The following is a 14,462-nucleotide window of genomic DNA, read 5'->3' on the forward strand; positions in this document are numbered from 1 at the left end:
AGGTGCATTATCAGTTCACCACGTCTTATTATTGTTCATTTAAGATTTATTATTGAGTGTGTCACCTTTTTTTTTTTTTTTAATGGATTTCAAATGTTAGCTTGTTTATTGCATAGATATGTAATTTTTGTGTTATTCAAATAATTTGCTGCAATTAATTCAACCTGCAGGTTGCAGATTCAATAGGTTTTGATAAGCTGTTTAGGTAACTGTGGAACTGTTACTGGCAGAAAGCTTCAGTTTGTGTGTTAGTCCTTCCAGTGACAGGTTGGTTGGTGTGTCTTCAGGTGTCAGAACATGTGTCCACTCTGATGGAGTTCCTGGAGGTGCCCGAGGAGGAGGCTGCTGGGGAAGATGTGTGAACGTTCTGTGACCTTCAGCCTGCTTCGTCATTCACAACACACTTAGTCCCGCTGCGTAGGTCTGTCAGACCCATTCTTGCTAAAGCAGCAGTTCAGAAGTCTGTAGATCATGGGTCTGTCAAGACCCATACTAGTCATGTGGTCAGTTTGTCATTAAAAAAATAATTTTCTGGATTGATCGACTCATGTTGTGCGGTGGACGCGTTATCTTTTGTCATCAAAATTCTTGGGTGATTTTTGTAAAGATTGTCTTGTGAACTCTCAGATATTATAGACTATATTTCTAGATTTGCCAGAGACAGACTGTGTGGTATTTCCCAGCAAACGACTGTGCCATTAAAATCCAGTGATGTCAGGTGGATGATGTTAACATGTAGTGCACAGACTGACGGGATTCAGCCTTTGTCAGTGATGGGCTTTAGCTGCATGACTTGATTTTGACCACACGTGTTGAAGGAGGGGAATCATGTCAAGAAGGTGATTGTTGTTAACAGTTAAGGTATACATGTATGGAAATCTGTGTCCAAAAGAAGGCGACTGCTGTTAACAGTTTAGATATACATACATGTAAGGAAGTCTGTGTACGGTCCATGCAGCTTTCACTTTAATCTTGCTTTGAATTTTTGGATGGGGAGGGATATTTTCAGACCAGTCACTTCCAAGTTCTATCTATAAAGATTACAGCTGCTTAAGCATGTGTGTACATTCTCACACACTGAATTCATTCTGCTGTTGGGAGTAAGGTATTGAAGAACAATGTGTGTGTTTTTACTGCCTCTACTAATGGTAACTTAAAAATAAATTAATAGTTTTGTATCAAGCTGGGGCAAGCGTTAAATGGTTTATGACCGCACCAAGCTCCACAAGTCTGATTCAAGGGGTAGGGAAATGTTCCCTGCGACCAAGTTCATACAAACCACAGGGATAACAGTTGGTAACATACTTCATAAGCGTGAATCCCTCGACGTTTTGTCGTTGCATGAACTTCACAAGCATGAATTCCTTGATGATATGTCATTATGTGAGGTGCACAAACATCTGCTGGGATGTTTCATTGGCTGACAGTAAATGGCATGTGCTCAGTCTGTTCACCAAGTCGTCCATTAGGAACAGTAAATGACATGTGCTCAGTCTGTTCACCAAGTCGTCCATTAGGAACAGTAAATGGCATGTGCTCAGTCTGTTCACCAAGTCGTCCATTAGGAACAGTAAATGGCATGTCCTCAGTCTGTTCACCAAGTCGTCCATTAGGAACAGTAAATGACATGTGCTCAGTCTGTTCACCAAGTCGTCCATTAGGAACAGTAAATGACATGTGCTCAGTCTGTTCACCAAGTTGTCCATTAGGAACAGTAAATGACATGTGCTCAGTCTGTTCACCAAGTTGTCCATTAGGAACAGTAAATGGCATGTGCTCAGTCTGTTCACCAAGTCGTCCATTAGGAACAGTAAATGACATGTGCTCAGTCTGTTCACCAAGTCGTCCATTAGGAACAGTAAATGACATGTGCTCAGTCTGTTCACCAAGTCGTCCATTAGGAAAACCAGCTAGGAACCAAGAGGATGGTTGGTCAGGGAAGTCATAGTTCACACCACACACATCTTTTATCTTCAGTGCAACACCAAGATTCTACCTTCCAAGGTACGATCACAGGAAGTCGTGACATTCAGAAAGAGAATAGTGGTGAAAAAGAAAACAGTGTCGAGGAAATTGACAAGCCTGCAGACTGATCTACTAATGCTACACCACATCTGCTGTAAACAAGAAAAACGACGGACACAGCAAAGCTTTCTATGAATTTTATTGTTTTTGTCTTTTCCTCTAACAGAAGATGTGCATTCTACATGACTTCCGATCCAAATGGTGTCCTATATATCATATATTGCATGTAGCACTGAACCCAATGACACAGCATGTGACATGTTGGAACAGAAACAAACCAGGGGGCAGTGGATGGTCCATACATGGAGGAGTCTGGGGATGGGGGAGTGTATTGCCTCAGAACACCAAGGTAAAGGAATGCATTAAAAAAAAAAAAAAAAAAAAAAAAAATTCCAATGTGGTGAAATCCTCACGCTTCTTTCTTATCACACAATGCTTCTGTGAAGTCATAATCACAATATTAATCAGTACTGCCTGAATATATGGTTTATAAAAAAAATTGGTTAAAAAATACATGCTTAATTCAATACAACTACATCCACTTTTGTACCTGAATAATTAAGTTGGATCCAGGTTCTAAAAAAAGAAAAATCTACTGTCACCTGGTCCAAGGGAACGAGCTGTGTAGCCTGTTCTTTGATTCTTCTCCATGAGCATGTTGCACGTCTTCCCGAAAGCATGTGAACACATTTTTGGAAACACATCTCTGCTGACTCATCTTTGATACCATGCTCTTACAATATGAACTCTACCATTGTCCATGTAAATTAAGTCAACACTTCTGGTTACAGAAAAATCACTGCCATTTAAAATTATTACTGATGTTGCATAAAAATGGAACTTCAAGAATATATCAGAAGTGTCTTTAAGGAAAGGTCACTATTTAAACTGCGTCTAGTTTAAAAATACAACTAAATTAATATGTATGCAATGGATGATAAACAAGATCTGCATCAATAATTTTCAAAATTACTTGAGACAAACATGTCAATGATTTGTTCGTTTTAATGTTTGATGCTTAGCTGTATCTTATGCACTTGAAAAGAGGAACTGCGAAAAGAGCTGTTTAACAATAAAGTTTTTCTTTTCAAAGGAACTTCTGTGAAAATATTGTTCTTAAAACAGATTAACACACACACCCTCCTCCCCATACACTTAGAGAGATAATCAGCTAATAATCATCCCATTTCCTTGTAAGGAAGAAACTGGGCAACAACAATCATAAAACCTGACAATGCTTTCTTGGACAACAGTGGATCCAAGTCAGTACATGTCCATCTTTCAGTGACTGGTGTGGAATGCTTCGTGTTCATCAAGTTTCACACACATTAGGCGGCGTCCTACAAGTTCTAGGTATTGACAGCTCCCCCCACACACAACAAAAAGAGATCAAAACCACACACATAACAAGTAAAAAAAACAACTAAAAGTGAAAAGGGGAGGTGAGCAGGGTTCAGGTGATGGGAAGGGGGTGTGGGGGAGTCAGCTGGTCACTTGGGCAGGTGATGATCACACGACAGGTAACATGTCTGTACCTGTACCATGTTTCCACACGTCCATATGATTCAGCGCAGAGTCATGACTGGATGGGGAGGATAAGGGAGGGGGTGGGGTTGTGACAACCAATGAAAGGAGGTGGCCCAAGGCACTAGGCAGCTTGAAAGACGGGAACAGGGGAGGGTGGTTGGGGGGACTCCACGGTGTGTCAGTGAGGAGAGGTGAGGCAGGACGGAGGAGAAGGAGGTGGAGAAACACAACATGGATATGTATGTAATGACACCTGATCACGTACAAAGGTGTGTGTCTGGGAGACCCCCATGTGACAAGACCACCAACAGGAGTTACTAAAGTGTGCGTTGGTCAATGAAAAGAGTTGTGGTGTTCAGGTCATGTCACATCACACAACATGGCACAGTACAGAACCTGATCATGTACCCTGCTATGGTACGGCGATGATAGGGCACTCTCGTCACCAACATGTATGAAGGAACAATATTGCTGGAATCCTAATGGAGGTATTATGACTCACTGCTCAACACTTCATTTTCACCCAATAAAGATACATGGCAGACTATCAAAGATAAGCTGTTTCACTTTCAATGGGGCAGTGTTTGCTCAGTCTCCTCATATACATATATCTATAAGCCCTTGGTGATTTTACTGACAACACTAGTAACGCTTTCTTCCACTTGGTTTATGTGGGATGATCAGCCACAGCAGAACTTGGTGATTGAAGTCTACTTTGCACACCTAAACACACAACACCACACTGAACACACTGCTTGTGCAATGTTCCACGGTTATTGGCGCCAACTTCAGACAATGGTGTGGTGAGTAATGTCACTTCTGGAGAGGCATGATGTCGAGTTTTGTCAGCAAAAATGGTTGATTTGTTTTTCAGCATGATAGGTTACTCTTACACAAATGAAAATCCAGCACGATATAAAGATGCTGGTTTAAAACAAAGTTTTTTTTAAGAAGAGATGAAAGCAATTTTGAACAATGAAAATTGCTGATTCAACGCTCTTTCACATATCTGTCACAAACCAACACTGACCGAATGCATTCTGCTAGAAAAATATAAACTTCTGTTTCTGAAATCACAGGAATGTTCCATAAGAAAGAAGAAACAAAAACACACACAAAAGAGACAACTCAAGATAAATAAACAAAATCATTTCTGAACTTCACGTCCAATATCAAGTTAGAGAAATGCAATGTTTGACCAGTTCTTGAAAACATGTTTAGACTACATATTTCTTGGCGTGACCATCTTCAGAATCAGATGATAGTTTACCCATATCATTGAATAAAACATTGGTTGTGCATAATCATTCACATAATGTACATTCTAATATCAAAAAAAAAAAAAAGTAACAGACTATTCTGTTGGTTCAAAATAAGAAGCCAGTCTATATATTCAGTTGGACAAAAAACATAAGACAACCACTTGCAATCTCTCTTGATTTTGATGTTTTCACTGAAAATACGGAATACCAGTTAAAGCAAAAATGTGATAGATTGCTGGAGACTAGATAATACTTTTTTTTTCAGTCAGCAGTATTTCAATCTTAAAAAAACATTTCGTTTTTACACATATACTGCACTATGCACAGAACAGCGTTATTTTAAAAACAGTTGCTCTTCAAATACTTGGTTCACTACAGTCAAAAGTTTCTGCATAGCTGCGATTTCTTATTCTGCAAGTGTGAACAAAATTGAAATTATGCAGTAGAATCAGTTCAGAAGTGAATCGGTCCATGTCACATTTTTCACTCACATCAATTTTGCCGTAATTCCAAAACATCCGTGGATGATGATGAGATGGTTATGGAACCAATATCCATTTGTCCACACAGAGATTTTGTGTACAATATTCATTATGACCCAGGTAAACAGTCATAAAAGATACCCCACCCCCCCACCCTTTTTTTGGCCTTCAGAAAGTGGCAGTGCTGAATTCTTGATAAACCTTAAAAAAATAAAAATTAAAAAAATAAATTTTTTTTTTTCAAATCTGTAAATTTTGTCCACAGTCAATATGAGTTTTTGTTTTCGGACTAGCAATAAACTTTTCTTCAGCGCAAGTCTCTGGACTTAACTTGATCGCACTAACAAGAACATTGAATTTTCAGGCAACAAGAGGTTTTATTCTTTTGAGTTGGTTGGTTGGTTGGTTTTTGCCAATTTTTTTTTTTATGAGGCAAATGCTTATAGTTCATTGCTCAGACATGTTCTGTCAATGACCCACTTCTTTTCACAAGACGCAATTTCGTGTACACATTTCTTTCACAGAAATAGCTGTCTCTGAGTTCATTATTACACAGACTGTGGATGTGTCAAAGTTAAAGGCAAGGGTGGGGGGGCTGACCGTGCGTTGTGTGTTAAAATTATATGATAAAATCCAGCAGTGTGAAGATACCAAAATTCCTGGAGCACAAATACTTTTTTTCACCACCCCCCCACCCCCATTTAAAAACAAACAAAAACGAGTAAGAGAGACAGAGAAAAAGTGTCAGAGCAGAGTCACTTAGAGGTTATGTTGCCAACTGAAGAGTTCAAGTCAGACATGATTAATTAAGGACAGTAGTACTCTAATTCATTCAGCCACTCATCTTAAACAGCTACACTGAGGGTACCCAGATTGGCCACTTGTTTAAAATGATACCAAAGATGTGATAATGTAATAAAAGTTCTTTGATGATTCTTACTGAACACACAACCCACTCATAAAACATGTACTCGACACTTAATTAACACTTCGTGGTTTCAGCTTTCTGCCTTTCGGGTCAGCCATCACACTGTGCTCTTTCTCTCAGCAACTGATAACAATGAAACCCACCACAGTAACAAAGAAAACACAATGGCTATGGACTCAAGAATGGCAAAGGGAAGAAAAAGTGTGGCTTTGAGATAAATCATTTAAAAAAAAAAAAGTTTTTGGGGGTGGGGGTGGGTGAATAAATAAAAACACATTTCTAGTCACCACATACAATGCATTACACCATATATCAATGTTGACGAGAATGATAATGTTACAGTTGGAGACATTCAAATGTTTTTAATTGATGCAGGAGAAAAATCACCAGTCGATTTACAGGCTACCACGTCCACAAAATGAAGTCTAGTCCTGTGCTGCATTAGTTCTGCTGTTTATTTCTGACCGTCTCCTGTACACAGTGGTGTATGATATGCTTTTATAAAACTGTAGAACATGCTTAATGTGACACACATCTCCATTGAAAACAACTGCTGTGACTCAAAAAAAAACAAAAAACACACCAAAAGTTAAACAAGTTATGATTCAGTAAGTATGAGCGCACAGCATTGGCAGCCGAGTTTGTACAACAGTATTTTATACAGAAGAATATCCAGCTGAACATCAACTTTCCTCTTTCAAAGAGACAGGAAAAGGAACAAGGAAGAAAAAAAAGAAGAAAAATCCTGCCACTTCAACCCCTGCCCTCACACTGGCAAATAAACAATATCAAAATTTTTTGGAGTCTTTAAAACACGAAGAAAGTGCCTTCAGGCTGTGTCCCGACAGGCTGCTACATCACAACTCAGTTGTTTGACAGGTCAACAATAAGCACCAAGAACATGGACATCTCCAATCAACGATGGGGGAAGGATCACTTCCTTCATGTTTACACTGAAAAAAAAATCCTCTTTTCTTCAGTTTTCACTGCATATACACACCCCATGGGGGACTTTGAGCCCTCTGCACACATTAAGATGTGTTTGTCCCACCGACATCTACACTTGCAGCAGGCTTTATAACCAGTAGACAGAAAAAAAAGAAAGAAAAAAGGAGGCCTTAAAAGTTTAAAATGTTAGAAGGGGAACAAGTAATCTGACAAGATCAGTTCTGATTCTAAGCTATTCATCTTGAGAAAGGTAGACACACAGCACATGCATTTTACCAGTTTTAGACAGTTGTTACACATGAATGAAACATGTACCATTCCGTACGTGAAGACAGAATTTCCCCTCCACCCTTCAAAGTAGAAAATGATGGGAGTTACATTCCACAGTTAAACTACCTTGATTACACAGCATGTAATGTCCTTACATGAAAACAATAATAAAAAAACCAACAACAACAACACTATGTAGCAAAATTATATATGGCATATTTATTGGAATATGTATAGTTCCTGCTCAGAACTACCACCGAAATGGACATTGCACTGAAATGAGAGTTTGACAGACCAGGGAGTAGCTGCACCAGGTGAGTGGACTGACAATCTGTTCCACAGGACTCTGCCCTGCTGGAGTCAGCTGCATCCATTGTTACCTCACCACCATCCACAGTAACCAACAACAAGCAGCAACACTGTTTCACAGCCACACACACACAGCGTCACCCCGTCCTGTTCTGTGATTCACAGTTAACTATATCTGCAGCAGTGGCAGAAAAGTACGAAACACGCCCCCAGTGCGTGGACTGCCCTCTGAAGTGCACAGGAATGACCAGTGTTCATCCAGTACACCACTGACGTTCCCACACACAAGGAGCACACTGAGACCTGCCCTGCAGAGCTTCAAACACATCCCTGCACAACAGTCGTCGGCTCCTTGTTCCCACAGAAATGGAAGGAGCACCTTTCTTCCCACAACGTCCTCCATTTTGTGTCATCTGAGGAACAAAGATCACAGTCATCAATATTTTGTATATGCAGCAACACCTGAGCTTAAGATTCATAAATGCTACAACAAATGACTGCAGGATTCGTAAATGCTACAGCACCTGACCTCAGGGTTCATAAACACCTGACCTCAGGATTCGTAAATGCTACAGCACCTGACCTCAGGATTCATAAATGCTACAGCACCTGACCTCAGGGTTCGTAAATGCTACAGCACCTGACCTCAGGGTTCATAAATGCTACAGCACCTGACCTCAGGATTCATAAATGCTACAGCACCTGACCTCAGGGTTCATAAATGCTACAGCACCTGACCTCAGGGTTCGTAAATGCTACAGCACCTGACCTCAGGATTCGTAAATGCTACAGCACCTGACCTCAGGGTTCATAAATGCTACAGCACCTGACCTCAGGATTCATAAATGCTACAGCACCTGACCTCAGGGTTCGTAAATGCTACAGCACCTGACCTCAGGATTCATAAATGCTACAGCACCTGACCTCAGGGTTCGTAAATGCTACAGCACCTGACCTCAGGGTTCATAAATGCTACAGCACCTGACCTCAGGGTTCGTAAATGCTACAGCACCTGACCTCAGGGTTCGTAAATGCTACAGCACCTGACCTCAGGGTTCATAAATGCTACAGCACCTGACCTCAGGATTCATAAATGCTACAGCACCTGACCTCAGGGTTCGTAAATGCTACAGCACCTGACCTCAGGGTTCGTAAATGCTACAGCACCTGACCTCAGGATTCATAAATGCTACAAAACCTAACGTTATGTAAATGCTATGTAAACATCTAACCTTAGGATTTGTAAATGCTACAACATCTGACCTCAGGATTTGTAAATGCCACAACACCCAGCTCTAAAGGCAAGACTCGTCAATATATCAGGATTGGTAAATTCTCCAACATTTCACCCTGAAGGTAAGACTTATCAACGCACCAAGTTTATTGGATTTTTCAGCACCTTACTCCAAAGAAGAGACTTGTCACTTCATCGAGATAAAATTAAACTTTCCCATCACCAACAAATAATCTCTCTCACACAACTTTCAGCAGAAGGGTCTGCAGAATTAAGATCCCCCTTCACTGATACAAAAGTCTGACATGGAAAGAAACAGCAGAAGTGAAGAAAAAAGCATCACCAACAGTCAAAAAACAAAAACAAAAAGCAACAAAATAAACAAAAAACCCTTTAGACTTGAAATTTCTAACGGAAATGACAAACCTGTAAACAAATATTTTACACATGTTGGGCATTTCTAGACAAAACAGATTACAAACAAACAATATGATAAGTTCACATGGTCAAGATCACTGGTCATTCTTTCCCTATAGATACATTCTTGAAGACCACAGGCTGACAGATCCCTTCCCCCAACCCCAGTGCAGAGCAGAGTGAAGGCTCACCTGTGACTAGAAGTAGATGACATGGTCAGCATCCCCCTCCTCCGCAGGTTTGGAGGAGGGAGCAGAGGCGGTGGTAGGTGCTTGTGGAGGTGGATGACCAGCCCCTCCCCCAGCTCCTCCCCCACGCCCCTTACCGGGCTGGGCAAGCTTCATGACCATGGCCAGGTTGGACGGAGCGCTGCGCGTGTTCTGGTTGCGCACGATCATGCCTTGCGCCTGCTGGGGGGTGGGCGTGAGGTGGGCAGGGTTCGACCCACCTTGCCGGGCCCCCAGGCCGCTCATGGAGGAGGTGCGTGAGTGGGGTGCTGGGGGTGCTGGGGCCTGCGCCTTCTGACCCCCGCCACTGGACAGCTTCATGGGAAGCCTCTGTACGTTGGCGCCCCCTACTCGCTGCTCGTTGCGCGTGCTCATGAGGTGCATGGGGACGTTGGGCTTCTGAGCAGCAGCGGCGGAGTTGTTGTAGTTGTGCAGACTGCTCACTGAGTGGCGGGGTCGGCGTGGCAACCCCTGGCTCTCCGACAGCATGTCCCCACCCTCGCCCTGAGGAGGGGGGGCGTTGAAGAAGTCAGCGGAGGCTGATCGGCGGTGTCCTTGGGGGGAGTGGTGGGTGGTGTGCAGGTGTTGGTGGGTGTCTGTGGTGTCCAGGTCCACAGTGTACACCAGGTGGCCGGGGTCCGTCAGGGTGCTCGTCCCCAGCAGGCCCTGCTCGCTCAACATATCGATCTGCCGCTGCAGCGTCTCCTTCTCTCGACGCAGGTCCTCCTTGCGGCTGCGCAACTCGTTCTGTTGGGACACGCATCAAAACACAAGTGTTCTGAAGAAGATGTGATAGTTCATGTGGCTATCATGTAGCACACGTAAACACAAGCATTAATAAAGAGCAGCTCATTCTGTTGTGACATGCATCGAAATGCTCGTGTTCTTAATCAAGAAGATCTGACAGTTCATGTGGCTATTATGTCACACACACAAACATGCATTATCAAAAAGCTTTAGAAACACAAGCATTACAAAGAAGATCACACACTTTGTGTGGCTATCATGTCACACACATACACACATGCAGTATCAAGGAGCTATGCCTGTTTCTAAGTCAATATGGTCATTATCAAGTAAACTCATCCTGCCAACTGATTATACTAAGTGACCTTGCTGATGCAAGAGGCTTTTACACACATCTGTCAGTCAGCATCATCTGAAAAGCAGCAGACTCATACCTATCCATCTACGCCTTTCAAATTGTTCATTGGGAGGAACCCCAAAAATGTGAAGACATGACATGAAATGTTCCATTCCATGTTTGCGAAATAAAAGACTGTGAACACATGCACATGAAAAAGTTCAAACCAATGCTGAACCAGGAGTTTAAAACGGCCCATGATTGGGTTGCATCAGCATTCTTAGCAACACTAAGTTTGCCTTGTGCTAAGAATGATCCTAACGATATGCTAATTCCACAGAGTTAGGAACATTCTCATCTCTAAGCAAACTTAAGCAAAGATTGCTCATGCAATCTAGCCTAGGTACCGAGTATCAAGAAGGGCAAAAAACCACAAAAAAAAACCAACCCCTGCCCAATATTAGCACAGCATCTCTCAAGTCCTTCCTTCCCAGGGGGTCAGTCACACCCAGAAAGCAGCACAGTGCAATGGGGTGAAGGACGGAAGAGAGTTAACCCTGAGGTACCTTCCCTGGAGGGCAGTCACACGGTACAGTGGGGTGAAGGACGGAAGAGAGTTAACCCTGAGGTACCTTCCCTGGAGGGCAGTCACACGGTACAGTGGGGTGAAGGACGGAAGAGAGTTAACCCTGAGGTACCTTCCCTGGAGGGCAGTCACACGGTACAGTGGGGTGAAGGACGGAAGAGAGTTAACCCTGAGGTACCTTCCCTGGAGGGCAGTCACACGGTACAGTGGGGTGAAGGACGGAAGAGAGTTAACCCTGAGGTACCTTCCCTGGAGGGCAGTCACACGGTACAGTGGGGTGAAGGACGGAAGAGAGTTAACCCTGAGGTACCTTCCCTGGAGGGCAGTCACACGGTACAGTGGGGTGAAGGACGGAAGAGAGTTAACCCTGAGGTACCTTCCCTGGAGGGCAGTCACACGGTACAGTGGGGTGAAGGACGGAAGGGAAAATACCCTACCTCCTGTTTCTCCAGCATCTTCCTCTGTGCCTCCATCCTGGCCTTCTCCTGCTGAATCAGTGCACGCTCCCTCTCCTTCTCCTGCTCCCACTCCTGACGCTCACGGCTGATGTTCTCCTGCACACCGTTCAATCATACTGCATCAGCACATGCATGCTGAGAATGGATAAAAAAACATGCTGCTGGAATCTGGCAACTTCTATGCTACCAATTATTGAAGAAACGATCTCATGTTATAGACTCAGAGTTAGCTAACAATTTCTAAGATGTCCCAAGGAAGGCTGACAATTTCTAAGATGTCCTGAGGAAGGCTGACAATTTCTAAGATCTCCCGAGGGCCCAAACTTTACTGATCAGTGCTGTGTTTCAGCTGATCCAGTGTTCACCCTGATGCAATAATTTGCATTCTTTCACAGAAAACACACACACCCACACATCTTACTGCACTTCACTGGGGCAGTGCTGGGGGGTGCGGGGTGAGGGGTTTAGTGCTGACCTGCAGGTTGCGGAGCTCCTCCAGCTGGTTGTGTCTGTAGACAGTGCGCCGCTGGCCGTGCATGTCCTGGGACAGCTTGCTGATCTCCTCCTTCGCCTCCGCCAGCTCCGCTCGCAGGCACTCCACCGTCGTCGTCTGTTTGGCCGTCAGGTTCTGAAACAAGGCAGCCAGCCACGTCAAGGCTCCACTTTCAGTGACACAGTTCAGTTGTGTTCAGTCACTCAAGGAGGCATCACTGCGTTCCGACAAATCCATATATGCTACACCACTTCTGCCAAGCATGTGCCTCAGCAGCAGTGTAACCCAACACGCTTAGTCAGACCTTGAGGAGAAAAGAAAAGTGCATTAACAAATAAATGTACACATTATTAAATTGATTAATATATAAATAGAAAATGATTAAATAAATAACAAAATAAAAGTAAGCAGAGAGATAATGAAATAAAACAAAATGCAGAAACAAAACCAATCAATGACAAAGGCAGAGAGAGGAAGGCAAGAAACTTCCATCCAAATAAAAGGACTGCAAAATATCTTCATCAATCAGAGAACACCACAATCTTCCAGCTTGCTGTTATGGTTAACGTTCTCTAAGACTGTCCATCAAAGACAAAAATAAATAAAATAAATAAAAAGTAAACAGCATACTCTCTCTGCTATGTCCTGGTATGTGCAAAAGGACATTCAACGTTCAAGCAGTTTTAAAATGTTTCTCTTCTCTTCAACACATCCATTTCTCTTCCCCAACACCTCTTCAAACAGCAGAATGTTGTAACTGTTACCTGCCATCACTAAACAGCTAAGGTAGCTAGTCTGTGGACAGAGCAAGGTGGAAGGCAGACAATGACAACAGAAATAACCATGTCTGGACGTGCCTGTGGGATGATCTGCTACCTGTGAAATGACCAAAACTTTTTTCTGCCCCCTCTTCCCCACCATTCATTTTCATTTTGTTCCCAGCAGAGAAAGTACTTTTATTTTCAAACCCAATTCAGACAGTGCTATTCTGCATGATGTCAATGGTATTAAGGAAGGTGTGCAGGCCCGCTTTCGTCAGATTTTCGTCAGGGTTCCCTGGTTATTTTTAGTGAGAAGCGCATACGCATGCACATCTCCATTTCCTTTTTTCCAGGTCACTAAAAGGCTACAATTTCATTATAGAAATCACTGTTCTTATGAAAGGATTTTGAACATTTTTGGTGACTATTCTTGCAAGTTTACAAGATATATTTGGTTTTATAATTACACCCATATTTGCTTTAGTCTTCCACATTTACTCTGAGCATGTCTCTTGTCATAGATCTACCATTACATATTCGAACTGATACATTAATAATCCTGCTGAAAAGTTGTCTGAACAAAAGCAGTGCAAACTGGGAGATGCCAGTTACATGCAAGCAGACTGCACACCCTACCTCCCTATCAGCTCTCGTGCTGTTCGTCCTCCTCACACATCACCACACCAACATTCATCCGCCACAATTCCCAAAGCCAGCACAACACAGAGCACACACATCCACTCACCATGAGGTTGTGCAGGTACTTGACCAGCTGCACCACGGACATCATCTGCTCAGCGGAGGAGGGCTGTGCCAGAGGCTGCACCAGGGAGGACACGGAGGATGAGGACAGCTCCCCCATGGAGCCGTGGTCACTGCTGTCCAGGCCTGGACCCTCCCCACCCCCTGGGGACTGCGCCTCCCACGCCTGGGGGGAGGATCCCTGGGCCGCTGAGGACGTGGAGGGGAGGGACTGGGGGGACAGGCCTGGCTGACAGCTGTAGTGACTGTCCGTTGAGATCACAGAGTCCTGGGGTTTGAAACACACAATAACGTCCTTCCATTAGGTTCAAGTGTTCACAGAACAGACGACAGTCCCCCCTAGCTGACTGCTGTAGTGACTGTCCGTTGAGATCACGGAATCCGGAGTTCCAAACACAACACGTCCTTCGATTAGGTACAAGCATGCACAGAACAGACAGATAAACAGACCACAGTAAAAAAAAAAAACCTGTGCAGGATAGGTTTTAAAATAGTAGAGCTGATGCACAGAAGCAATCTCTCTCTCTTTCGGCCACATAGAACAAAACAGAAAAATGTGTGTGTAGCTAGAGGAAGCTTGTCTGACAAGAGAATGAACAAAAAAAATGTACAAAAACATAACATACAAACAAAGGCCTGAAATTCTCATGACCTGCTTTGCATTTCTAAATCTGATGGCTAGAAAAAAA

At 43.2% G+C, this 14,462-nt stretch overlaps 2 protein-coding genes across 4 annotated transcripts in view; one reads left to right on the top strand and one right to left on the bottom strand.

Annotated features, from left to right (window-relative positions):
* Window positions 1-2,415, top strand: part of LOC143282173 (uncharacterized) — a 65,685-nt gene extending 63,270 nt beyond the window's left edge. The window contains exon 30 of the mRNA XM_076587737.1: window positions 288-2,415. Coding sequence (XP_076443852.1) covers window positions 288-362 — 75 coding nt within the window. The 3' untranslated portion in view covers window positions 363-2,415. The remainder of the gene's footprint in view (window positions 1-287) is intronic.
* Window positions 2,148-14,462, bottom strand: part of LOC143282174 (rho guanine nucleotide exchange factor 28-like) — a 200,884-nt gene continuing 188,569 nt past the window's right edge. For all 3 annotated transcript variants that reach the window (XM_076587739.1, XM_076587740.1, XM_076587738.1), the window contains 5 exons: window positions 13,757-14,041; window positions 12,233-12,385; window positions 11,737-11,853; window positions 9,594-10,376; window positions 2,148-8,164 (listed from right to left, as the gene is read on the bottom strand). In XM_076587739.1, coding sequence (XP_076443854.1) covers window positions 9,600-10,376; window positions 11,737-11,853; window positions 12,233-12,385; window positions 13,757-14,041 — 1,332 coding nt within the window. In that variant the 3' untranslated portion in view covers window positions 2,148-8,164; window positions 9,594-9,599. The remainder of the gene's footprint in view (window positions 8,165-9,593; window positions 10,377-11,736; window positions 11,854-12,232; window positions 12,386-13,756; window positions 14,042-14,462) is intronic.

This window comes from Babylonia areolata, chromosome 5, assembly GCF_041734735.1.
Source record: "Babylonia areolata isolate BAREFJ2019XMU chromosome 5, ASM4173473v1, whole genome shotgun sequence".
NCBI classification, from domain to species: Eukaryota; Metazoa; Mollusca; class Gastropoda; order Neogastropoda; family Buccinidae; genus Babylonia; species Babylonia areolata.